Here is a 27,570-nt window from a genome sequence, read left to right on the forward strand (position 1 = left end):
ATTCTTAATGACCTCCTTATGTCTATAAGGGTAGGGAAAGTGGTCAAGTCCACTTGCATATCCACCACTTTGTTTTATTATAGAAGATCCAGATACAGCATGTAAAAACAAGTTCGTTTTTTATTTTCGAAATATTCATCTTTATGTCACAGTTTATTTTCTATAAATGAAAATACATCAAATGTTTCAGTATATGGAAAAAGGAAGGTTGTGCTGTTTACACATGCAACCTTTCTTAAGCACGTCAATGCCTTTTATCAACTTTGAGACAGATCATAATTTATTAAGTAATGTTATTTTATACATTCAGACTGTAGTAAATATCGTTATTGTTAATGGTTTTAAAAAGTCACATGCATTGCTTCATCAAATTGATTTCATAGCCCTAAACCTAATCTTACAGTGGACAGATGTGACAATTTAAAATCCATCATTTTGGAACAAGAAAGAAAAAGAAATGACTCCGTTCTAGCTTGGAAGCCAAAGAAACATTAAACACTTTCATATCGTGATTTAATAATTCATGCATCAGAGGGTTAATAATTTCTCTTGCGCTGAGATCAGAATGGTAAAAATGATTTTTGACAAAGCTGTGCTTTAATTTCCTTATCTTTGCATATGCCGCGCAGGAATCAGAACTTTGGTATTATGATCAAACAGGAAATGTAAGCCAAGAAATTCAAAGCTCAGCTCTTTCAGGAACTGCAAGTGTGATTACTTTGCACCAAACTGGTATTGTTTTTCCTCTTCAAGGACGAAAAGTGAGGGTATTTCTTCTTACTGCTGCTTGCTAGATTTTTTTGCATATATCACTACATCACTGTCCATGGTGTGCTGCTTTGCCCAGTTTGTGTCCAAAGTGTAATAGCATTCCTGCGTTATTAAATGTTAGCCGTCTTGACTCTGACTTGTTATTACTCTTGATATCATTTCCAAATCTCGTTTGCTCCACAGTGACCCTTATACGACACTGCGAAAATGTCCCGTTCCATGAGTGAACGGAGAGCTCATAAATTCATAACACCGTGAGACAGAAAACAGCACCGTAATGAGGTATCTAGGGCTTTGAAACCAAAATATTTTTTTTCACTTCATAATAGCAATGATTTCTTGCATTAGGGATTGTGAGTCATGCAGCATGATAAACTCCCACTGGGCGATAAAGTAATATTTGAAAATGAAAGCCATTTGGGGATATGTGAGTTTATGGATGATTTGATTTAGCAAATGACTCTGTCTAAATTTAACAGAATAGAATCTTAAACAGTAGTAGTGCGGGTCAGTGAAATGTGGAAAGGTGTAAACACTGTGAGACCAGGGCTGGTTGCAGAAACTACTTAGACCAGTGTTACGAGTTAGTCATCTAAATTTTGTGATCATATAACATTAAGTCAGTTACATTAAAAAGACAGAGTGGTCCAATTTGAAAGCCTCATATGCATTTTATTATAAACATACAGTATATACATTATTACATTTTACTACGAAAACTATGAATGCTGTGATATTATAGAGTTAAGAGTATATTTGTGTATAGTATGAAATGTATACAGTAAATATGTACATCAAATGTATGAAGTAGTAGTACTATACGTGTGTATATAAGTACAATGCTTAACAAATTTATTAGACCACCGTTTTTTTTACAGATTACTAAACTATTTGTGTTTTGTTTAAAACTAAACAGACTGAAACAAGCAAATAGTCTTTATTCACACAAACCCAAAATTTAGTTTTTTGAGTTTCCTCCTTTGGCCTTGATATGGTCTTGCATTCTTGCTGGCATTGTTTTTATGTACTTTCCACAGTCTAGGTTGTTATTTACTGTAATTTGGCATATAAATAAAAACATTGTGCTTGACTATTTTTTCTGCCTTTCCTGTTAAAAAGTCATTTGAAAATGCAACAAGAACTATATTTAAGCATTAGAAATAGTTCTGACTAAAGAAATTACACATACAGGTGGATTAACTATTACAGAAACATAAAAAATATTGTATTCACAAATACTGTGAAATGTTGGTGGTGGTGGTCTTATAAGTTTGTTGAGCACTGTATCTGGATGTCTGCACTAGAAGCACCATTTCAAATATTCATAAGTGAACTTTAATATGTCTTATGCATAAACATTTGCAGTTTGTGACAGTAAACTAATTGTAGGGATAGTCCTTATGGAGCCAGAGTTTAGAGCTTACTCAGAATAACCACATCTACCTGTATAACATTCCAAAGTCTTAGGACAATGGACTAATGGATATATTTTTCAAAACCTGTGGAGTTGCTAATAAAGGCTCAAACTTTAAAGTTGGGCTAACTGTGGATAAAAAGTCAGCAAGATGAATTAATAGAGGGGTTTAACACTAAAGAACGTTCTTCACATTTACATTTCAAGTCTGAGAAATAATAATTGAAAAAGTTTGTAAAAAGATTACAGTATTTTTGTAGGTCTTATCTTAGAAATGTCAAAGACATTAAAGTTTAAATAAAAAAAAAATTGGGTACAGATAACAATTAAAATCGTATTATCTGTGATTAAAAATCACTGCTGGAGGAGTTATCAGAATAATATCTACCGACGAAATAAACATGTAATTAAAATCCCGTCGTTCCTGCTGCACACCCAAACACTGGCAAGAGTTTAACATTAACTTTTCTTTTTAACTGTAACGTGGTCTGAAGACAATTATTGTACCAATGGCAAGAGGAGACCTCAGTCTCAGAGGGAAATGAACACAGATTAGCAGCTTCCCCACTGACCTTTGACGTCTCCACCCAAAAAGCAAAGAGGAAGGATAACAGAGCTACTAGGTTTAATCATCACAAGACGTCTTTGGGGATCAGTCTGTTCAATGTGACATTTTGCCCTAAATACTTCAACAGCGGTGTCGGAAGCAGGTTAACAAATCCTTTTAAATGTAAATAAACGTATGCCATATGTATGAAGTTCCATAAAGTGCACACTGCGTTTTGCTCAATTAGCAGCTGCCATCCACATTCAGGCGAAAACGTGCCGAAATCCTCTCTCTGTAAAGCCTGCTATGTGCAGCCCGCTCTGCTCGGCCTCATCTACACACTTCATATGCAAATCTGTTCTCAGAATGTTGACTGATAGCATTTGAAACGCGCAAAGGACATCACGAGTCAAGAATAATCTTCTAGAGTTTAATGCAAAAATGTGTTCGCTGATCTGATTCAACAGCAAAAACCTTCAGAGGTCAGCTTGCTTCATGGTGGTCTTGAGAAAGGATCTTAATACATGATGTATGACACATAATTTCTCTCAGGATTGATGACAGGCCAGTGATTAATTACCTATTAATAATTGAGAAATGTTTAATTAACTTGAGGGTAAATTTATCCTTTAAGTAACCCTATGCAGCCTAACCAGAGAACTCACGATATATGTAAGTTGATGTGGTAACACTTTATAATCAGGTTGTATTTGTTAACAGTAAGTTAATGCATAAGCTAACATGAACTAACTATTTATTCATCTTAGTTCACGGCATTGCAGCGTTCTTTTAATGCATTTACTTAAGTTAACAAATACAACCTTATTGTAAAGTATTTATTATAGCAATTGGATACACATGCAAGTTAATGGGACAGCTCACCGATCAAAAAAAAATATTTAATCATGTTGTTCTATGACAGTTTTCCCCCATAGAACATAAAAAAGCGAAATTTAAGGAATTAACAGCCTCAGTAAATGAATGGATGAATGAATGAAGCATTTATGTAGCGCTTTATTTTTGTATTGCTGTACACCCAAAGCGCTGTACAATCTTATGCGGGGGTCTCTCCTCAACCACCACAAGTGTGCAGCATCCACCTGGATGATGCAACAAAAGCCACAGCACTACGGCACAAGTGCGCTCACCACACACCAGCTACACAGTCAGTCATCATTCACTCTTTTCCATACAATGAAACAGGCTCAGCTCTGGCCAGCTATGTTAGGGTTGGCAGGAAGATGTCCAGAGTGGGCAATTGGGGGGGAGAGGCTACAGCACAGATTAAAAACTAAAATACTTTGAACAAATGTCTATATTCTAAATCTTATTAAGTATGCTAAAATAAAGACGAATAAAGCTATTTAATCTTTAGCATTATAATATCAATGATGAATCCACATTGAGGTATAAACATAAATTAATTTTGATGTAGTTTGATGAGTTAGGTCTTTATATTGTAATGTTATTCTAAAATGTGGAACTACTATACTGTAATGTATGTATGATGTCATTTGGGTGATCCACAAGAAAAAATGGTAAAAGTTTATCTGTCTAATAACATTCTGCGTAATACCTAATAGAGACTGAAAGTGTTATACGTTGGAATAAAGTAAAGTAATTGATGACAACGTTTTTCATTTCTGGGTGAACTCTCCCTTTATTCTATTCTACAGTAGTATTCAAAAGGCCAATTACGATGACAACTTGTAATATAAGCGAGAGGATTTTGGTTTCTTTCTTCCTGTATTTCATGAAAATATTTCATTAGTCACAATATATAGAAAGCTTTGTAAGCTGATAACAGCTACTTTTAAGCTCATTTTCAAGTTCCTTCACTTGAGACTCAGAGCACCACACCTCACTGTTGTTATCATAGAAATTCTCCTTATCCAAAGACTATTGGTCTGAGCTTTGCAGATAATCCTGATTTCATGCTTGGATCAATCGTCTTTTTTCAAGTTTTGCTTGACATTTACATGGTCCTTGCACGGAAGGAATAACGTTTTGGAATTGATGTGTGAACACGGCAGGCCTCAATCCTCCCAGGAGGTCGGGATGCCAGAAAACACAGACTGCTACTGGGCAAAAATTTATCAGGTCGAGTCAAGATGAAGGCCTGGGGTTGGTGGCTGAGGGCAGAGCACAAACACAGTAGATTCCCAGGTTGTGCGAGAGGAGAATGTGGGATTGGCTTTCTTTAATATTGATGATTTTTCCTGCACGCAACCCTGAGGGGGGACCAGGCCAAATGGAAAAAGAATGAAAAAAGAGCTAAAGGGGTCATATGACACGGCTAAAAGGAATGTTGTCGATTGTTTTAGATGTGATGCAATGTGAAAACACAATTTAAGGTTCAAAAACGTTGTATTTTCCACATACATTTGTATCTCCGCTTTGCCCAGTCTGGATTCTTAACACAGCTCATCGCTCTGAAAAGTGAGGTGTGTCATGATTGGCCAGTTAACCAGTGCGTAGTGATTGGTCGAATACTGCAAGTGTGTGACGGAAATGTAGACTATTTTGGAACATCAGGTTGAAAAGCAATTGTACTGACAGGTACGCCCACCTTACTTGGTATACATTTGGGCGGCTTTAGTCAAATCAAACCACGAACTGATGTAGATTTGTGAAGATTTGGTTACATGAGGCGTTTCAGGCAGGTCTGGGTGAGTATTCGCTTTTAGATAGAATTCATATTTTGTTATGACACTTTAATTTTTGCAATTTTAAGTGTCTAATATAAGCATGGGCAGCTTATAACACACCAAAGACACAGAAAAACATGTATTTGTGCCATATGACCCCTTTAAAAGGCAGGTTAAGCTAGAGGAATTAAGTTTCTCTCATTTTTACACATTTTTGTCAACATGTATTGCCTAGGATGTGAACCCACAACATTTGCTCTGCAGAGCACAAAAGAAGATATTTTTAATGTTGGTAACCGAACAACAGTGGAACCCATTGATTGGTTATGAGTCCAAACAATACAGGTGTTCCGTTACCAACATCCTTCAAAATATCTTCTTTTCTGTTTTGCAGAAGAAAGAAAGTCAGAGGGTGAGTAAATGAAGACCCAATTTTAATTTTCTAACTTTCTAATTGTGACAAATATTTACTTTAAACATTGACTGCATGTTTATGATTGGAGCTTTCAAGGCCATGAAGGATACAAAATGAAAATACATGTCCGAAAGGATCCCTTTTACCTAAACGTGTCGTCTATACAGTTTATGGGACAAAAAACGATGTTATTGTTTATGTCAGGGCAATGCAGGTCATGTTTTTCTAGGTTTAGAAACAGCAATTGGGAATCACCGAAAAAAGCTGGAAGTTAACAAGAATTCTGATAGCAAAGTAATGCATGTATAAGGGTCCGGACAGCCGTGCAGCAAGGTGCAGGTGGGTACAATAGGTAATTCAGCACAATGTCTGCAATAATCAGCAACACAGAGGCAACAGTAAGTGAGTGTGACAGAGCTGAATAAACACTTCCACATAGCTGTCACTGCGTATCTACGCTTACCGTTGAGCCGATCTTTAGCGACAGGCTCCATATTGCACTGTAACTGCAATAGCGATCAAAGTTTGACCCACCTTGAGGCGCATTACAAGGCTGGGAAATTAATTTTCATCTAAGGGAATGAGGGCGGATATAATAAATCTGTAGGTGAAAGTCGGAAAGAAAGAGAAGTTTTACTGCGTCGTCAAACCAGATGGGCTTTCACTTTATTGAACGTTGTGACTGTAAATTTTTTATTTTACAAGTTCACAAACTGGCATTCATAACGATAAAGGCTCTGATGAGCTACACATCCTAAAATTGCTTCTATTGTTCCGAGTACTGCAAAATCTAAATGGTCAAACAAATCAAACTCAAAGTAGATCTAAAAGTTCTGGGGGTATTAAAAAAGACGAGCGTGTTTACAAAATGTGGGCAAATGTAAATAAGGCAGAATCACTCCTACAAAAAAATCCCTCACTTGCAACTTAACTTAAGCAGGGTTCTTTTTGTGCATAAGGGTGCATAAGAAAATTTGCACCGATCAGAAATGCAGAGTGCTTAAAGTGCATGCACAGTCATTAATAAGCATCAAAGCTGCATTTACTGTACGTGCCTCACACACGCTCGACCGGCCATCTCCTGCCTTCTTATCCAGCCAAAGTTTTTCTATCCAATCGAAAAAATGGGGGAAGATAATTGAAACGCACTGACCTGAGAGTTGAGTGAGAGAGATAAAGACAAAAGTAATGGAATTAAAAAATAAATGGAGGAGGTGAATATAAAAAAATGAGTTTCAGAGGGAAACAGGAACAGAGAGGGAACTTTGCACCAAACGTAACATTTCCATAGTGCTAAACTGTAATACCCGCTTATGCAAATCTATCCCCCATTCTTTAGATGCTGTTTGCCAAGATGTACAGACGTTACTCTCTCTCTCCCACACACACGTGCAAGCATTTGTTTTCTCCATCAGCTCTGTCATCAAAGCAGTCAGCATATAGGCTTCAGCCCAAGTGGATTTTTAAAAAGAAAATGTATCTTAAAATTACTGTAAGAGTCCGTTAGATCTAAGCGATAGAACGACGAACAGACCTTTTATTGTATTGCTATGAGCTGTGGATAGCAAAACAATTAAAAAATCTGAAGTGTGCTATTAAGAGAACGAAAACAGCAGCAACATTACTTCCATAACAAAACCAGAATTAGGCGCTCTTGAGAGATATTATTGGAATGAAATGCAGCCTGGTCAGCTCTTGCCCACCATAACGCTGCCAAGTGGCAAAATAAAACAATGAATCATCTCTTTGGCGAGATCTGAAAGCCAGCGTGAATCATAATGTGAGACTCTGCTGTATTTAGTGAGAACTGAGATTGAAGCAGTGCGACAATTCAATTGCGTTTTATTGAGAGATCAGGAGCTCACCTAACAATAGAAAGGCTTGAACTGCAAATAACACACGTTGTAGTGCGGAAATAAGGTATGGGGTTGAGGAAGAGTCATGAATTAGTTCTGGACACAGTGTAAATCTATGACTCAATCAGTGAGTAAAAATGGACTTCCAGATTCAATTAAACTGTAATATATTGCAGGTGCATCAATAAGTGATGAAATCTACATCATCACCGATCCTCCAAAAAAGTCGCTAACTTGATGGGTCAGAGTATTCTCAGCTTACAGTACGTGGGCATTAACCCAAATCCAGACGGTATTAAACTGCATACACAGCTGTGTATTAAAACCATATAAATGTGCTTGGGTGCCGTGAAGCTAGGTGCCCGGCAACACAGAGCCATACTGACCCCACAAGCATAGCTCGGAGCGCATTCTTCCTCACCTGCCTGATACACTTCCGCTCTTCCCAATCCTTACTGTCGGAGACCTTAGTTGCCCATCTGGCCTTATCTCGGCCCTGCACATGTGGGAGATTACAGACCATCTCCTCCAGGTATTTCACACTTTATTTAAACCCTCAGCCTCTATAATGGAGCGATCCAAGCTGCGGACAATTGAGCAATGCACAGATGATCAGCATTGTTCTGGCCGGGAATAGGTGGAGATTTACATGGCAATGTAGCGTGAGATCAAGCGCAGACCACCTTTGTGACAATTACTGTAACTGCTTGCACACCGGGTGCTTTTAAAAATAGATGCTTTTAAAAATATGTGTTTGGTGCAAGTTGGTCACAAAAATGAGTGATATTGTATCATATAAGATAAGTTGCTTGGATATGCATAGTGTTTCTTACAATACATGAAGATAAAAAGTGGCTTTATAGAAAAAATGGTGTAAAACGTCTATACAGGAACATTTAGACAGATTGGTTGACATGTGCCTTTAAACAGCAATTACAACAGCATAAATAATGCTATGAACAATTACATTTACATTTATGCGTTTGGCAGACGCTTTTATCCAAAGTGACTTACATTGCATTATCCGATACATTTAACATGAGTATGTGCAATCCCGTGGGATCGAACCCACAACCTTGCTCTTACCACTGAGCTACAGGAAATTACAAATGTTATGGTTTCTTCGAAATTCAATTTGAGTAGTGAAAATGATGGGGATATATATCATTTATTTTCTGATTTCAGATTTATATCCCAGATTTATACATTATTTATTTTACAAAGTACTTTCTGATAAAGGTTTAATAAGACCTATATTATGAATTACGTGTCTCACTTTGACACAAAGTAATATTATAGTCTAATCCGATTTAGCTGAAGTCAGATCTGATCTGAGGCAGATGCATTGCGAAGGATATGGCTCAATATCGCATTAGTCTTTCAAAGGTTACTTCTCCAATACAAGTCAAGACTGCAATTGCAAAAGGCCACGCTTTTATAATGAGGGCATCCACATACATAATAATAACTTTGGCACAAATTAATGTCTTGATTTAGGTGTGCATTAAAAATGTCATTTTGGGTATCCACTCTAGTGGTTAAAACATCGGGTTTAACTGAGAAATCAACATTCGGTCAGTCTCTAAACAGTCCTCTTAAATTCAAGATTCATTAAGCTTAATAACTGTCCCAGTGGTTGTGAGCTAAACTAACAATGAGGCATAATTGAGAAAGGCCTTGGATTAGAATGTAATTTCATTCAAAGGGACAAATTGAGTTTTCCATGTGCTAATCTTCCTTTTGTGCTTGGAAAAAAATTCTATAGAAGAGAAACAACTTAATAAGCGCTCAAGCGTAGCTGAGAAGAAGAATTTCACTGACTAAACAGGCCCAGCCATCATATTTGGTCTGCAAACAAAATAATTTAAGACAAACTGAGAATATGGTTATCTGATTGGCTGAGGGGGATAAAAAAACGAATGAAAAAATGAAAGAAACTTGATTTAATTTGAATCGCTCAGACACAAATTGCAAATTCAGCCTATGTGCTCAGCAAAAGGGACCGGTGAATGGCTGTTTCTTCTTTGAAGAGCCAAAAGGGGAAGTTATTCACTCGCTATAAAGAATATTGCTTTGGAAACTTAAAGACATGAAATCTTGTGAAATATCTCGGGGGGTTGCAACCTAAAATAAATGAAAATCCATCTGATGTACATCCTCCACGCTGGCCAGGAAAATTTATAACGTATGATCTGTCTTTTAATTTGTTAAAGTAACTTGGAAATGTAATGACTCCACGGTGATGCCACGAGCCAAGTTCGACTCATTGGAGGAAGATAGGCACTAATGATTTTACACTTCCTGAGGGCCATGTTCAAAATGAAGCAATCATAAACATTTTGTAAATCATTTTCATTAATCACATAAATGGACCTGGTTATGTTTCCGCTCTGACTCACATTAATAACACAATACATGATGCATCACTTGCAAGCAGGGTGCCTGTAAATGTGCAAGAGAGCACTACACTTTATAAGATGTCAGTAAAATCATGCTGTTATGAATGAATATCTTTGCTGACCCACTGTTCCAGCCTCTTTGTGCAGAACCGTGATATCTTTGTTCCTTTGTGTCCATATGCTGGCAGAGTTTGATGGGAGGGAAATCTTTTGAGCTTTCCCTCCTCAGACACACCACTGCAACTGGCTGCACTGCTGGAGTCAGACAGAAACAACTGGTGTGACTGGCATCCGCTCGGTTTGCTGCTCTGAATACTAATGAGGGTCCACACATCTCATCCCTGAGCCCTGAACAGTATTGAGATTGTTCCACTGGAATACACCAGCATCTCTGTGCTGGACACTCATTCAAAAAGCACAGCCAAAAATAAATCTGACAGCTTCAACTTTTAGAGAATGTAAACTCTCTTTATGCCTGCCACTCTCTGTATGTCTCTCTATTTTACAGTAATATCTGTTCGGGGGTTGGCACAACTGTCTTAAAACTGTCTTAAAACTGTCAAGCCCATTTTCTGTATCATTATACGCGCTTAGTTTCCGGGATTATGTCGAAACAACTCTGTAACAAGAACGGCAGTTTTTTATTATAAAAACATTCTTCTACAACTATAAAAAAACATGTACAAAAATAGCACATCAGGACAGAGAAACACACTTTAAAGACGCTCGTAAATGGCACATTAGTTTGAGCGCATCTCGAGCGCAAAGCCCAAAGATCACTCTGTAATAAAAGTTAATAAGCAACCTGTGTAACACGTGAAAACGAGCGCTTACCTGAGTCTTAAGAGGTTCACCCTGTTCAAGGATGCTGATGAAAGGTATTTCCAAAAACGAAGACATAAACTCCACTTGTACGAGCTCCTCGTGTCTCTGTGGGAACGCAAGCACGGCGGAGACTCCTTGCACAACGATATCCTGACACACGCACCTGAAAATGGACTCCGGGTCTCCATTGAGCGGTTCTCGGGACAACACTTCCAAGCTCAGATTGTACGGTAAGAAGTTGTTCCCACTTTGCCGGAGGTGGACCAAGGCGCGGTTGAGCGCGCCCTGTATCCTGGACTGCTGGCGGGTCGGCAAGAGCGCACCCAAACGCACCGTGTGACCGATGCGTGCCAAGATGTGACAAGGTTGGGGATGCAAATGACAAGGGTAAATAAACATCTGAAGAGCGACCTGGAGCCCGACGTGAAGGTAGGTCAAGAATCTGAAGAGCATTAAATTCATCCTGCTCCTTTAGCAACTGGATTGAGGTTTCGTCACAAGATGGCATCGCTCTATTCTTGTCCAATGTTTCCTGTCCTTAACGGGTTTGCGTGCGCGCTGATGTAGTCTCGGTTAAAACGCAAGTAGCTCATCCATTCCAGCTGCTCCAAGTGTGGAAGGAGGTGGTGTGCGCGCCGTTGAGGGAGGAGGAGGTGCCGTGCCACTTGAGATCGTCTTATAGCATCACTGCTCTAATCGGAGAACAGTTGCGTTGTATTGACACTTTAACTCTTGGCTTTGGTCACAACAGGTTGGGTAGAATATCAGATAATGACAGGTTCCCCCGAAGGTCATGAAACATTATTAAGATATCTTTAAATCTTCAGCTAATTAATCATGGAGTCACGACAGCAGGTGCAAAATCACCCCCCACCAGAGGCTGCCAAGCCAAATATTTTCAGTTAATAATTTCACTGAAGTCTTAGGAAAAGAAGAAAAAGTGCCCGAGGTGGCAATTGTTTCCTGAATTCAGAAGGTTTGGCACAGTTCAAGGACAATATCCTATTCATTCAAGCTTTAATTAAAACATAATTGCATGGACACATGAATCCACTGTTATATAGAATTAATTTACGCTGGCCTTTTTTTGCCTTTGAACAGCATAGCAAATATATTAACGTGTCCCTTTTTTTTAACAGCGAAAAATGTATTAAAAGAGTTCCATAAAAAACAATAGATCATTAGTGTGTTTTATCCCATTAACATCCCAAGGTCTCCCTGAAAGGCATTTAGATTCAGTATACAAGCGTTATAAGTTAAGTTATAAATCCAACAGGCAATGTGTTGCAATAAATGTATTAAACATTCTTTCTCTTTGTAATTAAACAGATAATGTGTGTCTAAATGCTAAATACACAAACGCGTGCCTCCCTAACATAACAGGGGACTAAGGGTTGATTAACTTCAGAAAATGATGTCTGCACATTTACTATAAACAGTCAGCTCACCCTAGGGTGTCTAATGAGGTAAGGAATATAAAGACATCTAAAATAAGCATTCCCTCCTTTCAGTTACAACTATACCCATAAAGAGTAGTTCATGTGTTCTTTCACAATGTTAATTTGTGAAGGAAATGGTGGTTTAAATTTCAATAAAGCGAGAGCACTGTAGTCTGAGGGTTTCTTTTCACACTACAAAGAACCTTTAGCACAACAGAAAGGTATTTACATAACCACAGCCTTACAAAACATCATGGATTTGTCAGTGATAGTTCACCCCAGGATAAAAATTCTGTCATCATTTCCTCACATGACTCTTGTCATTTCAGACCTCCATGATTTTCTATCCTCTGGAAAACACAAAAGAAGATATTTTGAACAAAGTTTGTAACCGAACAACAGCGGTATTCACTTCAATTGAATGAACACAAAACCATTGCAAGTTAATGGGTACCGCCGTGATAAGGTTACCTGTATCTTCAAAATATCTTCTTTTGTGTTCTGCTGAAGGTCATACAGGTTTAAAATGAATTTGGTGGTGAGTAAATGATGATGATACTTTTTAACGTTTGGAGGAACTATCACTTTATTAGAATCTTTATTTTAAGAGTGAATAGATTTTTCCCCATTACATTTTTGACAAGAAACATATTAGCACTGCTAGATCTGAATCTCTTTTTAAGAAATTATTAATGCATTTTGGAAAGCTTTGGACACTCAAGTTCTTTTGCTCAAGAACAGTATGAATTTCCGCAACTAATTAGCGTATTTGCGAATACTGATTGAGGAAAAGCTTATGAACAAGGTCAAAATTTGGGCGACACATTTGCACAGCATGCTTCCTGACAGTTTACATATCATATGCAGGCAACATATTTTACTCTATATAGTCCAGATCATGTAATCCATTACAGAAACAAATCAAGTATTACAAGTCTCTTTTCCTGTTCAACACAACCCAATCTTTTTGTCCGAAGGATGTCATCAAAAGCTATTTGCTCAAGGTGCTTTCAATTCAATTTAATGGTTGTGAGCCATGTTGTCTGTCTTAAACTAGACACTAACATGTAACCACTGGCGCATGCTTGATTGTTGCTTCAGCTCCAGTGCATACACACCCACATGTCTCAATGTTGTGGATATGTATAGGTGATTTAGGGCCGAATCAAAATTTCACAAGCCGCCTACGCAACTATCCTTTCGTGACACGTGGACTGTCCTGCTTGACTTTCATTGGAGGCACATGCAGACCATTGTGTCGTATTCACCCTCAACAAGCCTAATGCAGTGAGAATTAATTTTCATACATCCTTGTGATTTTAATTCAACCGGCTGCTGTGAATGTAGCCTCCTCATAGTTCATTGCATATAGGTAAAATATATATAAAAATGGATTACACTTTAATCAGAAAGCCAATTAAAAAACACATTTATATTGGAAGGATTACTCTACTTTATTTACCAGATGTGAGAACCCATATAGATAATCCCCCCTCAGCTTCCCCGCCTGTGACTTCGGTCTGTTAGTGTGTCATACGCATACATTAGACAGTCCTCTATGTACTGAAATGCAACAGTTGAGTTGATGAATTTTCTTATTGAATTTTCAGAGGTATGTACCGCCATCAAGGAGAAGCAGTGCAATTACGGCGTGGATGAATGTTGCATCGGCGATTCTTCGGTCTGAGTGCATGTTGCAGCTCTCCATAATCTATCATAGATCTCTACAGAAAACCATGTGCGAAAGAGAACAGTATATGAATAACGCTGTGCGACATCAACATTCTCCGCACATCGTCTTGATTAATTTCAGCATGATCTTTTGACTGCACTAGACAGCAGTTTGGCGGCATGTTAGATGTGATGGACCATCCGGATGCGCTGGGCAGAAGAAGTTAAAATGGATAATTCTTTTTAAATCTGAAGTGTCACATGTTACAAGATACTTTGCTTGAGGCAACAGCTTCTTACTGTGCCAAAAAAAGGCAATTTTTCCCTGCTTCTGGAAAAGCCTTGCAGTACAAGTGAAAAGATTGACTATGAAAATGGGAACATTGTGAACCTTATCCTTCTTCTAACTTGTGTTTGAGTTGAAAAGAAACTATGAGGTGATTTGGGCTTCAATTTAAAAAGGGTCAGAACGTATAAATAGCGAGCGTGGGACAGTTCACAGCAGGAGGGTATCTATGTAAAACCTCATTTAATTTGGTCAGACATTCTGTAACCCCTCTCTGTTCTATCAAACTGAACAAACGTGATTCTGATAAAAACTAATGAGTTTTATGTGGTTAATTAACTTTACCACACATTCTTATGGTATAGTGTCACAGCATAACTGTCAGTCCCCAAGACGAGTAGAGACAGAAAACACATTCCCTAACACACCAGTTTTTCAACTTTACTTTACATTTTCTCAACCGGCAAAGAATCGAAAACGTGGCAACATCTTAGTCCTGTGTCACCCACCAAAGTGCTTCGAAATGGAAGGGGTGGAGTTAGCTGTTGGTTGCAATTCACCATCTCACCACTAGATGCTGCTAAATTTCGTACACTGGACCTTTAGCTTCTTTGTGTAAAAGGTTCAATTTTCTTACATTGAATCACACAAGATGCTCGTTTGTACATTCTCACATCCTGCTTGAATAACATGGATCATCGGGCTTTATCTGTGTCAGCTTGAGTGCATACCAAGATTACCACAGAAATAAAACAAACAAAAAACTATTTTGTATATTTGTGAAAATATTTTCATTTGAACTTTTCTACTCAAATTATTATGCTGATGGTATATTTTTTAATATAATTTTTTAATAAAAAACGAAAAAACGCAACCATTTTCACAGTCCCCTTTGAGACAGAGAGAAAGCCACTGAAGGTCTAATTCAAAATCGTGCCTGATTTGACCTTGATTTGTTATGGAAAACCCGTTCTCAGCATTACTCCCTCCGAATCATAACTTGTGTTCTATACATTAAACTTTGATGAGGGTAAAGGTTCTGTATTTCAAGGCATATACCCCATATTATAATAAAACATATTAAAATACATATATCAAAGTGCCCCTGGGCAAGCTAGTATTGCTGAGCTGCATTTATTTTTACCGTGGTTTAGACAATCCACAGAGATATGCCCTCACAACATATCTAAATGTGGTATATTTGGAAACTTGTGTGTCCAAATGTGTGCAGTACAGTATATGTTGTCTAGAACAACCATTTCTGTGAGGTATGCTATAAATACTTAAGGGGTCCCTCTTGATCTCTTCTTTTTTCATGGTCCCTCTATAATTTCCAAACCCATTTTTTGTCCCCCTGTGGGCATATAACAGTTTTCTAGCCACAATCATTTGGAATAACCTGCTGATTCCCCCCCCCTCTAGTGTTCCCTGTAAGGACCCTGAGTGGGTCCTGTAAGCTGGAGGAAAGGATGAATTGATTTTTGTACAATTACTCACCACATGGACATTGTTTGGTCAGAAAACCTAGTTTTCACATCAATACGTTAATTATTAAAGGCATCCTTTTTATTAATCTGTACAGTCATTGCATTGGGCCACTGTGTTGGTAGCTGATTGTGTTAGTGCTGTAGCGGTTTGGCAGTTTGTTTCTTTTAAAGGGGAGGTGACATGCTATTTCATGCATTCTGACTTCTTTAAACGAGCAGGATTCTTGAAGCTTTACATAGTCAACTTGTCATGAAACGATTTGAATGTATGAAGTACTCCAACATGGATTCCCTTTTCGTAACAAGGGTTCAGATTTTGCGTCTATAATCACACAGAAAACGAGAGCTGCACTGCTTTCTCCTTTTTTCCAACGCGCCTAGGAGATTGAGCTCTCCTGGCTCTGTCGTTTCGAAGCAACCATGGGCCACGCCAGGCGTTGAGACAAGTAGGTATAAACGAGGGATATATGGATTATATGCACTGAAAATACTTTGCAACAACTCTGCTACTAGATTTATTAATGCTGTGATTGTCTCCATCTTCACTGAGCTTGTCTATATTGGTAGGTTGGTTCTTGCCACATGGCATGCGCCATTCTGAAAAGTTGAAATATTGTCATCTCTATACAGCGCCCACGCGCCTAGAAAATGGGACCAAATGCGCATCGTGACCGCGTCGCTCCCTATTGGAGCATGCTTGTCGAACGTCTACAATTATATAACGAATATGCGAGGGCAAAAGGTGTAAAATGTGAATGGACCCTTATTGGACAATTTTCCCGGAAAAGCATGCCCACGCATCATCCAACACGCAAAAGAGCACGCCCACAATCCAGTGTGAGAGAAAGAGCATGCCCACGCGTCAACCAGCCTTCAGTCAGCTGAAGTTTAGCTGTGTTTGTTTGCTCATTGCATTTCGGTGAGGAATGTTATATAAACGGTAGATATATTGAAATTCATAGATGCCGCGGTCCCTGCGCTAAAAGATGCCAGATATGAACTGCACCCGGTATGTCAAACTAAGTCATAAGTCTGTGTTTTGCTGGTAATCGTCATGTACGCATATAATGTAAACAACACATACTTATGCGATGATGTATTGTTTGCTCGTGCTGTAGTTCCGCCCCCCCACCCCTGCACGCCTCTGGTTAGTAGTTTGTGACAATACTATAAATGTCCAAGTAATCTCAAACAATTACTTTTTCGATTCTGACCACTGTATCATCTTTTTCTAAAATAGTTCAGCAGAAAGACTGCCTAGGCTGTATGCATGTTGTCCTAATAATATAACTTTGATATTTTGTTCTACATACATTCATACATCTTTAAGTATTCAAATACTTTTTGGGGTGAATTAGGGGTGCTTAGGTTATACCATCAAGACAAAAATGCCTTCACACTATACTTTCCACTTCACACTTTGCCCTTTTTAAAACGCAGTTCTGTTTACTATCTGAGAACCTGCCCTTTAACTACGGACGTAATTGAGGTCAGTGTGAATGAAAACATGAATCTATACATCAATCTTGAAATGTAACTGAATGTGATTAAAAGGGACAGATACAACTTTTGTAGTTCATGCGTTACTACTTGAAGACCGTCTTTGAGCATTTAAATTTATGCATTTGGCAGATGCTTTTATCCAAAGCTACTTACATTGCATTATCCTATACATTTATACGTAGGTAATTGCAATCCCCTGGGATCGAACCAACAACCTTGCGTTGCTAACACAATGCTCTAACCACTGAGCTACAGGAAAGCTTTACAAAAACTAAACAACAACTCTGATTCCCCTACCCTTCATACAGTCGATTTGCAGTCACTGACCTTTATGCAGAACAGTGGCACGGGAGACATAGTCTAGTCATGCTCGCTGCTCACTCAACCTTGCATAACCCTATCTCACATCCTTGGCTTTTCTGAGAGAGGTGATATGCTTTTTGCCTAATAAATCACACTGAGATCCTCAGTGCTGCATTATGCATCTGTATGAAACAGAAATCAAATGCTGTACAATAATATGCTTTTATACAGCTTGACATGTTTTTTTTCCACAAAGCCCTGGGAAGGCTAATGAGAGGCCTGAAAAGAACAGATAATAATGTTTGCTGTCCTGTTAAATGCTTTTCAGGTGTGTTGTCTCTGTGTTTAAGAGAGATGCGGGGTTAGTCAAGCAGCAGTGGAGCAGTGTAAAGAAAATTGGAGCCCTATAGATTTTATGACAGGCATCAGCTGCCCGATACTATATAACATGCTCCTGAAAATGGAAAGCTCCCAACTGCAAGACAATCTCTCCACCTCTGTTGAGATTTTTTCAAATGTTTTCCTTATGTATGCTCTTTCATTGATGCCTGGGATAAAAGAGATGTGGAACCATGGCTGAATCCCTGAGGAGTGTGTTGTTTGTTTCTTTCCATGTGGTTCTTGGTTAGGCTATATCCATACTTACAACCAACGAAACACAATATGTCATACAGACGTTTATGAATACACAGCTACATTCTTAAGTACTGTGTATCACGTTCGCTTACTGTAGATACGAGACGTAGGACTAGAGTACATCAGACTCATTTTGGCAGATTTACATGCTGCCGTCGTTCATTAAATGTCTACAATTAAAACAAAAAATTGAGTTTTTTATGAACAAAGCACATTTTTGTCCACCAGAAGTTCAATGCAAGGTAAAAATTATTACCAGCATGGCATAAAAGTTTCAACAAATAAACACTCAGAAACATATATGTCTTTACATTGATATAAAAATAAAAATATGGCTATTCTTGTATTTTAATTTCAGAAGCTATATTTTCTCTAAACCACTGTGAGCACTGCAGTTTCTATTTATGTTACCGATTATTAAAACGATTATTCACTACTGTTCTTACAGTTTGTACTACCATCAGATTGTGCTGCTCTTTCACGTGAGTTAGGTTAGAGTTTGGGTTGGGGGAGGCGATAGTCTTGTATTTTTTATACAAAAACACTTTTGGACCACAGACGCAAATGACCATTCTGATTGGATGTTTGCTAATGAGTGTTTGGCCTTTTTCTGGCAGTGCTGCACAAGCAGCGCCTTGCCTAACACATGTAAAGCATGTAAAGTCAATAAAATGTACATACTGTCACATTATATCCTATGCATAATTTTATTACTTTACACGTTGCCATTATTTTGAATACATTCTTGAGACTTGGTTTCATATGCCTCTTACAAATTGCCACTTTTCCCTTTATGGGTTTAAAATTTTATTAAACCTATATGGCTACTTTATTTTTATGTATGTGGGTGTATTTATTTCTTTATTTTTACAATATAAATCAAGTGTAACTTTTACATTTTACGTATGTTATTTTGATTTTTTTATCTAAGCATTTTAACAGTGTATCTACCTCATCAATTTAGGTCAGCAAATTTCCTGTAATAAAGTTGATACAGCCGATAACGTTTCTCATTAATGATGATCCCGTATCACAAGACTGGTATATTAGCCTTTGTATTGATCCCATCTTGATTTTTTTTAACTGATGCTTTCTAAAAATCAAATTAGGATAACCTGATAAATTTTACCCATTTTTTATTTCATAATTTCATTGACTTAAAAGCCATGCTGCTTGTTTAATGAAAATTCAAAAATATTAAACAGGCATTGAGGGATATTTTTGTTCAAGTATTTTTGGGAACGGGAGACTGTGGCTCAAAATAGAACGTAGCCCCTGAGCCAATATGAAAGACTGTATCACAATAATTATGTAGTCAAACCTCTGCCAAAAACATCCCAACTGAACAAATTCACAAAATTACCCAAGTGATTTAAATAATGGCTTCAGTTGTAAAAAAATGTTATCCTTTTTTCAGCGTCAACATAACATTATAGCAAGAAGCCATCACTCAGGAAATCCGCTGTCAAGATTTGGCTGAACCTACCTGTCTCACCACTGAACTCCCCAAAGGCCAAGATCAAGTACATTAAACAAGTCCTTGAAATGTCACAAGTCATGTTTCTACAAACTTCACTTCCCAAGTTGTTCCATACTTCTATTATATCCTTAAATACCATTAGATCCTGCTCTGGATCACTAAATCATTCAAACTGCCTACTCTTACAGATTTGTATCAGGCTGGTGAAATGCTTCCCCACAGACACCAATTGCTGCCAAGTGTGAAATGGCATAGAATCACATACAGTATCATCCATCTGAAGAATCTGGCAACAAATTTTATGGTCTCTTTATGACCTTTATAGGTGCAAAGACTTTCCAACCTTTCAGAAAAAACATCATCAGATATTGTCTTAAAGGAATAGTTTTCCGAAACTTACTCTGTTTACTCACTTTCATGTTGTTCCAACTCACATGACTTTCTGTCTTCTGTGGAATACAAAATGAGACATTTTCAGGGATCTGTATTAAATGGGGAATCAAGATTTAGAAAGAATGCCAAAACACAATAATAGACCAAAACACCACAAAAAGAGCCCTGATGGAGTATTTTCAAAGCCATATGATTCACTGAAAGTCTTGCTTTTTTCATTTGACTCTTTATCTGGTTCAAAACAACAAATCTAAACCATTTCTCAGAAATTTTAAAAGGATATTCTCAGTGCTGAAGCTAATATATGATTTAAGAAGTGGTCATAGGCATTCACATTATTATTTTTTATCATATGCAGTGTCTATATAAAGTATATTTCATTTCATTATTAACATTTTTGTTGATTTAGTCATTACATATAATGCTTCATGTTGACGCATTATATGTATAATACATGCGCAAACATGCACATAAATATGATACACATACATCTTTTCAATTAAAACCTTTTAATTAAATACTGACTTAACATTAATAGCTTACAACGCAAAGTAGTTTGATAATGTTTGCTCAGCCCACTTCTGACATAAGACTGCTTCCATGTGACTGCTGTGACGTATGGTTCTGCAGTTCTTCAATCAGACGTATCTCATATAACAATATTTTAATAATGTAAAATTCCCATATTTTAAACAGAAGATAAGATAAGGTTAGATAAAATAAATATTTAATCATTAACAATATATGGCTCTTACAATGGTGATAATCAACAGGCTAAATCAGATAAACAGTGGCCTATATCACAAAGCGAGGCGAACAAACACAGAGTTGCAGAGTATGTTTTGAGTTGACAAAACCAGAACAACCCAAGCTGGTTTAGATCAGGTTCAGCTGAAGCACAACCCTTGGTATAAACGTTCTCTGTCATCTCCGGTTTGATCCCAAGTTTGTGCATATAGCATCCTTTGCATGCTTGAAAACTGCAGTCCTCATATGGTGTAAGTGTATAGAAATAAGTACGAGTATGCAAGTAAAGATGATAGACTTTTAAATGTTGAATAAACTATTCCATTAATGAAGCACAAGAGAGATGTTGGAAGGATGTGCAGTGAAACTTTTAGTTGAAGTGTTTTATGCAGTGTTTTTCATTCAAAACGTGTGCCAGCCAAATAAATACACAGGTTAGAAGCATGCAAACAATATCTTTGATAAACACCTTAAAGTATATGAATAAATTTCAGCATTTCCTTAGATGTCACTATCTTTGGGCTAAACAATGTACTTCAGCGGGCTTGTTTCATTAGAAGCTTTTCACATGCTCTATCCAGGAGCCACATTTATTATGCTTGGCATTACCCACATCAAACCACATTCTTACAATCTTTAGTGATTAGGCTGTTGATAGCGGCAGCTTAATGACTTCCTCCGATTGTGTGGAATCTTGGTGACGTAGATTTAAACCTGTGACAGTGTTGAGGGATGGATGGTGAGATGAATAGAAGCAATTCCTCTGCAGAGTGCTGTGTCAGGGGATTGCTTTGCCAAGAATTGTCAAAAGCAAAGTACCAAAACCAAGGGGTTGATTTATAATGTCAAACTCATGATGGAAATCTTATGAATTTGTTGATTCAATTGGTTGAAATAATTTTAAAACAAAGTTTCACTTTTTAGAAAATAATTACAGAAATATAGTTTTTTATCATATAAATTGACTGAAATGCAATATAATATACATAACTATGTCTCCAGAGGTGTATTTTTTTACCTTAGAATGAACTATTTATCCACAGCATAGGTCTGCTTGTGTCACAAACTGCTTAGAGACTTGTTGAAGATCTAAAAGCAGATTTAATCCAAAAACAATACAGGCAATGTTCAGGGCAGGCAAAAATGATAATACAGCCAAAGATCAGTGCTGACAGCTGTGGTTCCACAACGATTAGCAAATCCAAACACAAGTCATCCAAAAGAAGGCCACAGAAATGCAGTGGGACACAAACGAGACTTCGCAATGACAGAATGATTGAATCAGTCTTATATTGACAGAAGTAATAACACACAGGTGAGAATGATCAGTGTTCAATGAACCATTCCCATACATGGTTTATGGGAAATGTAGTGAATAATGAAAACCGGGTGATGGGGAGAGTTCTCTTTTGTGGAGCACGAGGGGACTACAGCTGACAGACGTTACAGCTTTCATGGAATGTTAGGTTTAGGGGTTGCTTCGCTGTTGCTTTTTTTCCAGTAATCATTAGTTAAATGCATCATGAACAACAATAGTTCTTAATTTTAAAATATTCAGTTGTTTGTTACTATATGTTAGTTCAGTGATTTATTCAATGGTTTATCACAACAATTGCATTAACTGATATAATCTTATTGCAATGTGTTACTAAAAGATATCCTGTATCTTTTGTCATTTTATTATTGTGCTTTTTCGGCACTTTTATTTGTTGCAGAATGCAGTTGAATTACTAAAACAAATGTTATCAATACAGAGAAATATCCACATGTTGGTTATGTTTTGAGGCAATACGGTTGATTAATAAAACAGAGGAGCTGCAGAAGGAGGCAGGCAGTGTAATTTACCTTTAATCTTGAATATGAGGAAATGACACCAAGAGTTATTCTTACTTTAGTGTTTCCTTCCGCAAAGAACAGAAAGCTCAGGACTTACTCATATATTAAGTCTGTTCTTTATTTCACTTGGAGCAATGCAAAATGATTGGTCAGTATTAATGCATCATATGAAACAAGAATAGTACTATCTTTAAAAACAACTTCAGGAACTTCTTAAGAAGCAATATAGATACCAGAGCAGTGTAAAAGATTTTCTAGACAGTTTGATATGCCTCTGGGAGGATGTAACTTTTTCTTTGATCCGAGAATAACTTTACTGTTGACAAGCGGATAATGGTTTTAGGTTTGACTATGACAAAATTGAGTCACATGCTTTATAGTGTCCTAGAGGTTTTGGTTTTCGCCTCAGCTTTGCAAACAGTACCAAAGCAAGCATTCAGTCCTGTTTGCTGACACCCAGACGTACTATATTGTATACAAACCTAGACTATTAAGACTATAAGACTATTGTTTGGTGGGCAGAGAATCCCTTCTGTGTTGTAAAGCCTTTGAAGGATCTCTTTAGATTACTGAGAGCTGAATAGGAAATGAGAAACCTCGGATCCCTTGATTTTCCTACAAATACAAATAGTGACAGTTTGCTTTTCTAAACAGCTCCAAACTTCCCTTTAGGCCGGCAGGACAATCAGACATGTGGATGTAAAGCAAAAGAGGATAGAGGCCTGCAAAAGACTCAAGGAATAGCTGTTTAGTTATCCGTGGTAGATCCACAGCGGTTTGTTGTCTTGTGTGCCGAGCGAGACAAATCGCTGCATAATATTCACTGGAGGCACAGCAGCAGTAAATCTGAGGCTTTGAGAGAATGATGGGGGGTGGGCTGGGTGGCTGTTTTGCCTGCTAGGCCGTCCATTAGCAATGAATCGTAGTTAGTGTTCATTAGGGCACAGATGTGGTGGGAGGCACTAGTCTTTTTCATTGATCATGATGTGTTTGGGAGCTCGCTACTCCTTTTCTCTGCCTAGTGTACTGCCAGTTGTGAATGAGAAAATCGATCAACAGCTTTTCAGATGGTTTCTATTATTACTAATCCTTAAAGTGAAAGTGACCTATTTGTCAGATATACCCGAAATGTGACCTCTGCATTTAACCCATCGAGAGAGTAGTGAACACATGCACAGCAGTGGGCAGCTATCACTGCAGCGCCCGGGGAACTGCAGCGCTTGCTCAAGGGCACCTCAGTCGTTACCCGCCGGCCCTGAGAATCAAACTGGCAACTTTCTGGTCACGACTCTGACTCTCTAACCAATGGGCCACGACTTTTTCCTTAAAGTTGAGGGATATCTTTACATAGACTGAAGCCAAGACAACATAAGGAGGAGAGACCATTAAATAGTCTTCAGTCCGTGATCCGGCAGCATTCACAGGGCAGAAAGGCTTTCCTCGTGTAAATAAAATAAATCTAAATGTCAATATATTTAAGTATTTAATATATATTTGAAAATATAGAATACTACATTGGTGATATACACTGCCCATCAAATGTCACCACCTGAATTTAACTAATCAAAGAGGTAAGAGCCTCCCATTAGTTCAGCAACGTTATGTGCCCAAAGAATGAGGTCAGCTGACTACCTGAATATAATGAATGACCAGGACATTCCATCAATGGGTTCTTTCTTCCCTGATGGCATGGGCATATTCCAAGATGACAAGGCCGGGATTCATCAGGCTCAAATTGAGAAAGAGTGGTTCAGGGAGCATGAGACATCATTTTCACATATGGATTAGCCACCACAGAGTCCAGACCTTACGACCCCATTGAGAATCTTTGAGATGTGCTGGAGAAGACTTTGCGCAGCGGTCAGACTTTCCAATCATCAATACAAGATCTTGGCAAAAAATCAATGCAACTCTGTACGGGAAAAATTGACATTCTGGACATTACAGAGGGTATCGAGATGATGCCACAGCAAATGCATGCCGTAATTAAAGTTAAAGATGGTCCAACAAAATATTAGAGTGTGTGACTTTTTTGGGAAGGGCAGTATATTACAATGTTACAATGCATTGAATAATAAGGAATTCCCACTGTTAACATATTAAAAAAACAAATAAGCACAGTTTGGTTCCAATACATGGAAATGTATTGTTTAATAAATATATTGCATGATAGTTTCAAGTCTAAATTCTACTTAATGAGTTAAGTATTGCCAAAAATAAAAATTCAAGTAAAAGTTTTTTCACATTTAATTTGCACTTCAAAAGATAATTTACTCAAAAATAAAAAAAATCTGCCATCATTCACGCACCACCATGTCATTTTAAACCTGTATGACTTACTTTATTCTGCAGAACACAAAGTAAGATATTTTGAAGAATGTTGGTAACTGAACAATAACGGTACCCACTCCTGTTAGACACAAAACATGAGTAACGCCATTCTTCGGTTACCAACATTATTTTGTGTTTCGCAGAAGAAAGTAAATCATACAGGTTTGAAATTACATTTTATTAAGAGTTTAAGAGTAAATGATGACAATTTTCATTTTTGGGTGAACCTTTTGGTGAAAACATGAAAGTATTTGGCACTTGGCACTTAAGTATTAAAAAGTGAAATGTTGTCAGAATTAGAAATTATCAAAAAAAGTGGAGTTTTCCCCATGATTCAAAAACAATGCACAGAAACATTTTCTCAGTGTCCTCAGTGGTGTAAGATTTTAAGACATGCATAAATATTAGACTGAAACTATCTTTGAATCCTCCTAAACCTAATACGTGAAACTGTTAAACATTAAATTCAACATTGAATGGTTTAATGTATTACATTGTCAGTAAAATAATTTGACTTGCCATAAGCATAAATCAAGAGATTGTATTAGAAGAGCAACAAATTAAGACATTGGTTTATATATGATACCATATTTTATAATTTGAGGGTTCAAATGATATAGTAAAGACTAACAAGTTTGACAGGCCCCTCCCCACCGCAAAAGATTTGTTAGTAGTCGAGCATGGTTCAAATTTTCCCCAAATAATATAGATTATATATGGATAGATTTTGAGTAAGAACGCCAAATAACCTTCGGCGGGCAGGGAGGAGGTCAGTCACAATGAGCAAATCCTAGCGCACCATCAGTCACTAGAGAGAATATCCGTGGCTCTAATGAGAGGCAGTGCATGAAATTACACATTTATTTATAGGAGCACTCCGAGGGTCTGAATGCCATTTCGTTTGCATGGAGCCTAAACAAATGTGCTTCACCCATAATATAAGATATATTACCAGCATCATACAGTACATCAAAGTTAGCGATGCTGATTGTTTAATAAATCTATTAAATGACCAGTTTTGTTGCTTTGAATGTTGACACTTTATGCTTTGACATAAGTGTCAAAAATCATGCTTAGATGTCCTTGATGAAGATGGTGAACTCTATCACTGAGCTCCTTATCAGACTCCATAAAGAAGTAAGAAACACATCAGCATCAAGCCAATGAGAAAAGCTTTGATGGTCTAAAGATCATTTACTGCTACACAAGTGAAGATGATTCCCTGTACAGATCAGAAGAAATATCCACCGGCTTTCACGATTTCCCCCAGCCGCTAACAACCTTGCTGTTCAAGTAGAAGCTCAAACATGAGGGATGTAATTAAGTGACGAGGTAAAACCCCGGAGGATTTCATCTCTTGCCTCCTTCTGATGTGATTTAAAGAAGTACGGTCCACCCAGCAAGTTGCTTACACAGCACGTATCTGTTCTGTGAAACATTTTGATCATCTAGCATTGTCAGACTGACGTCAGGACCCATTTCATTAGCTTAATTTTCACATTCCAATGCTGCCATGTTCCTCGAGCAAATGATGAATTGCCTGAGATCTTTGCATGCTGTTTTCTCCAGCCCCTCGAGGACCTTTGAATGGCAGATGTGGAGGAACAAGGGTGCTGTTGACAGTTTATTACATTGAAAAGCATGGCTCTAATAAGGTAAACAAAGGAAGACCTGCATATTTAGTGAAGTCAGACACGAATCCAGGAAATACAAGATGTTATCCACTTAATTCACGCTAGATTATACAGAGAAACTGTTGAGATTCTTAAAATGCATCTGAAACTCCTATTAATATTCAGGTTACATGAAATGCTTACAACAGTGCAGCTAAACTGACAGCAATAATGCAAACATAGAAGATTAGATTAAAACAGGTTTGGAATATGTGAAAGGGACTGAAAAAACAAGGGCATAAGGGTCGGCTGACAGTAGCTCACTTAGCCTCTGTTAGTAGATGACATTGGTCAAGAGCATCTTACTGATGGCCTTGAAAGTAGCTGTCTGTTCTGTTTATTTCTAAACAATTGACACCACAACTTATTATACATTTCTTTATATTACACTCGATGCTCACTTGTGTCTGATTTTTTTTGAAAGGCGGTCTTGGTTTCCCTGTCTGGTGCTGCATTGTAAGAGCACTCCAAATGCAGGATGTTGCTGACTTGCCTTTAAGATGAATAGAAATGATAATCATATCTGTCTCAAGATAGTGTACTTGTACTATAGACTCTCTTTGGTTTACTGTGAGTCAAAGGAGTCCCCCTAGTGGATAATAGCTCTGTTCTTTTGGATCTGTCTGCAACTTTCAACATAGTCGACATCTAACTGATGCCCTGGCAGTGATGTGTCAGAACTCACCTGCTCTATCTGGTCATGGCTATGCGCGTTAACTTGGTCTCAACAAGACTGAGCTTGTTTTTCAATCTCACTCTTTTATTATCACCGTTATTATTGTACCTACATGGGTGTAAAGCTTAACTGGTATTATCTTAGATGTGATGCAATTATAACGGGGGTATTGTAACACAGTCAATTGCTCCAATCAGATACAAGCTACAGCAATGACACTTAATCTGCATATGC

At 37.7% G+C, this 27,570-nt stretch overlaps 1 protein-coding gene across 1 annotated transcript in view; it reads right to left on the reverse strand.

Annotated features, from left to right (window-relative positions):
* grin3ba (glutamate receptor, ionotropic, N-methyl-D-aspartate 3Ba) overlaps positions 1-11,337 on the reverse strand; it is a 36,404-nt gene extending 25,067 nt beyond the window's left edge. Inside the window, exon 1 of the mRNA XM_056743691.1 lies at positions 10,885-11,337. Coding sequence (XP_056599669.1) covers positions 10,885-11,337 — 453 coding nt within the window. The remainder of the gene's footprint in view (positions 1-10,884) is intronic.
* Between the last annotated feature and the right edge of the window lie 16,233 nt (positions 11,338-27,570).

The sequence above is a fragment of the Triplophysa dalaica genome, chromosome 3, assembly GCF_015846415.1.
Source record: "Triplophysa dalaica isolate WHDGS20190420 chromosome 3, ASM1584641v1, whole genome shotgun sequence".
NCBI lineage: Eukaryota > Metazoa > Chordata > Actinopteri > Cypriniformes > Nemacheilidae > Triplophysa > Triplophysa dalaica.